Genomic DNA, 3,390 nt, shown 5'->3' with positions numbered 1-3,390 from the left:
TGGAGCTATTACTCGACTATTTCAGATGAGCGATACAGCTATCATTCCCCACGGTAATTGATTAATCTTGTAATCTCGATGCATTGTACTCGAGTTTTAAATTTGTGCAGCTGGGCCTATGTCACAGCAATCCAAACCATTGAAATGCTGGACCCCACCATGGATGAATCATGCACAAAACACTAGAGAGATTATAAGATCCTAGCACCAATCTAGAACATTTCTTAGTTGAACGTGGATATCTCCCTGGCCGTTCATTTACTTAGAACAGACAAAAGGGCAGCACTTTGCTCCTCGCCTTTGATATCAACGGCCTGGATCATGAACCACGGGCTCCACCTTGTACAAATAAAAAACCGTGTACATACAGTTTTATCCTCGATCGAGGACGCATAATCCGTCTTATTTATGGGATCTCTCGCACGCCACCATCTCCATTCATTTCATTTCCCTTCTTTTTCTCATCAGATGCCTTTCCCAAGTCCCTGACATCGGACCGAGCTTTTCTCTCTCTCCTCCGTGCCCTAGATTTCCTCGAAAATCCCTCTTCTCGCTCTCCTTTCTCCACCTCCGATCATCAAATCCTAAAAAAATGGTAAGATTTTTCTATCTTTTTCCGTCTTTTTCACCGAGGGTTTGATTTTTCCTGGACTTTTTGGGCCCGATCTGTGCGTAGATTTGCTTGTTGGAGCTGATTTCAGTCGACCTCTCTCAAATTCGTGCGATCTCGATGAATTTGTATCTGATTATTGCAGACCGTTAGATCTGATGATATTTCGGGTTGATTGTCGAGCTCCGATCGTTGATTTGTTTCAGCTGATCATGTGTGGATTGAGGTTCTTAGAATTCCCGCCGGTGGTGGGAATTTCGGACTTAACATAGACGTAGATGCCGTGCATCTTTGTATTTGTCTGGATGATTCTTTCAATCGGATGAAATCCTGTAGATTCTCAGGAATATAATTCGAACTGTAATTCTCAAGCGATCTGTGAAATGGAAGATTTGCATTTGGTTTTTTAGCTTTCTGTTAGTGTATCCACAGATCTGTTTACATTAGTTGTATTTGATTTATGTAATTTGAGGCTGTGATTAGATTTCAGACTTATCAGATCCCATGGTTTCTGAGATCACATGGCTTGTATTGTATGGATTTCTGTTTATTTTATTGTAGGCGAATGCGGCGTCAGGAATGGCTGTGAATGATGACTGCAAGCTCAAATTCTTGGAATTGAAGGCGAAGCGGACCCACCGATTCATTGTCTACAAAATAGACGAGAAACTCAAGCAGGTTATTGTAGAAAAGCTTGGGGAGCCTGGCCAGAGCTATGAGGATTTTGCTGCAAGCCTTCCTGCGAACGAGTGCCGCTATGCCATCTATGACTTCGACTTTGTAACAGAAGAGAATTGCCAGAAAAGCAAGATTTTCTTCATCGCATGGTAAGCTTTGCATTATTTTTTTTTTCAACAAAGAATCTTGTTGTTTTACTTTTGAATAGTCAAATATTTACTGTTATGTTTTGTGAAGGTCTCCTGATATCGCGAGGGTGAGGAGTAAGATGCTTTATGCTAGTTCAAAGGATAGATTCAGGAGGGAGCTTGACGGTATTCAGGTCGAGTTGCAAGCCACTGATCCTACTGAAATGGGTCTTGATGTTATCAGAGGCCGTGCCACTTGAGTACGTATTGTGGGCCCTGCATTGAAGATTTCCTCCGTACAGTCTGGTTGCTTTAGTGAAATGTCTATAGTTTCGTGCCATGGTGAATTTGGCTAGATATGATATTTGCTGGTTGGTCAGGTTTATAATACAGTCTTTCTTGTCTTGCTTTAAAACCAAATTGGTGATTTTCAAGTATATCATGTGATTTGTTACTTGTGGAACCTATGTGACGAGCGTCTCTACTTGTAGTACTCTGACGTCTACAAGCTAATGCCGTGTAACAGTTTGTGGGGTAGGCAACACCTGTAGTATGTCTACAACTTTGGATGGATGCTTAACCATTTTGCCTTTATAATGATTGGGATTGCGGAGAAGGTGAGCTTTAATGATTTTCTGATTGCTGATTGTTGCTTGTTTATCTAAGAAATATCAACAATGATATGTCAGATTTGATGCTAGTGGCTCTCCATGTTCTATGACTTTGCTTAGTTTTACTTGATGCATTTTCTTGTGGATTATTAGGCAGTTGGCTTGACTCTCGTTGATGCATGACTCGCAGGCCAGTGCTAGCATATGAATTTTAGGTGAATATTGTTAATCATTTCTCTAGTTTATTTTAATGCTACTGCATCTTGGGTGGTTGGAATCATTGGCTTGGTGGATGTTTTTGAGTCCTTTCCTAGTTCCTCCAAGTGCAAGCACCATTTGCTTTAAGGAGATTTGCTTCTGCTGAACTTTTAGTAGCCTGCCATCCTTCAACGCTCTCTCTCTCTCTCTCTCTCTCTCTCTCTCTCACACACACACACACACACACACACACACACACACACACGCACGCTCACTTGGAGCATCCATTTGTGTCTTTGTGCTTGTAGGGCTTCTCCTTTCAAGAGCATGACGAATCAGCATATATTCTAAATACTATTTTCACTCAAATAGTTCCACAGTGTTCCATAGGCTCTCATTGTACCTAATCTTAAAATCGTTCCAAGTCTATAAAGTATCATGCAAGCATGAGTCCAATACATATTGTCATATTTGTATGCCATTACCCGTTACACCTTTTTTGGATTACCTAGTTTACATATAACTTAAGCTGAAGTGCAGAATATAGATAAATGTCTTTAGCCATGGGTTCCAAGAAGTAAGCTTCTTACAACCGTCCAACCTTCAATGACAAAGCTTGTTGACTGCTGGAAATTATGTCTTGTTTTGCTTGCACTATACCATGCGAAATCGGGACTTGTCAGCTGTTAACTTCTTTTATGTGTTGATTACCATGTAAGTTGCATGTAATAATTCAAATAACAACTTTTAAAGCATCTGTTTATCAATGCTATAATGGATATGCGCATGCCATGAATTCTTCATGGTTGGGGGGAGGCTCCTGTATTTAGGCATTGGATTTGACATCCAAAATATGGCATATTGTTTGGGTTTGCATCCCGTGAATCTCTTTTTCTTGCATTCTAATTTGAGGCTGAGATATGGTATATCCTTGAACCTTGGGCGAAATATCTTTCCTCATTTTTTCACTTACGGATTTTGTCTCCTGCTAATGATGTTGGTGTCTTCTTAAAAAGCCTTTTTCTTCTTCAAGATTGACTTCCCATTTTATCTTGTAACAACAGTTCCATTGGATGTGTTTCAGAGCTCTACCCCTTTGTTTTCTGGCAGCTGTATCTGTGTTGACCTACTTAATTAAACAATGAAATAGAAAAAAGGATTAAAA

The 3,390-nt window shown here is 40.2% G+C and overlaps 1 protein-coding gene across 1 annotated transcript; it reads left to right on the top strand.

The window, feature by feature from the left end:
- Window positions 1–432: 432 nt before the first annotated feature.
- LOC131252979 (actin-depolymerizing factor 7-like) lies at window positions 433–2,032 on the top strand. Its single transcript, XM_058253795.1, has 3 exons — window positions 433–595; window positions 1,172–1,437; window positions 1,526–2,032. The coding sequence occupies exons 1-3, from the start codon at window positions 593–595 to the stop codon at window positions 1,674–1,676; spliced, it is 420 nt and encodes a 139-aa protein (XP_058109778.1). The 5' UTR covers window positions 433–592; the 3' UTR covers window positions 1,677–2,032.
- Window positions 2,033–3,390: the final 1,358 nt, after the last annotated feature.

This window comes from Magnolia sinica, chromosome 8 (genome assembly GCF_029962835.1).
Source record: "Magnolia sinica isolate HGM2019 chromosome 8, MsV1, whole genome shotgun sequence".
Classification (NCBI taxonomy): Eukaryota; Viridiplantae; Streptophyta; class Magnoliopsida; order Magnoliales; family Magnoliaceae; genus Magnolia; species Magnolia sinica.
The sequence above is the reverse complement of the archived record's forward strand: the minus strand, read 5'-3'. Positions and strand labels throughout refer to the sequence as shown.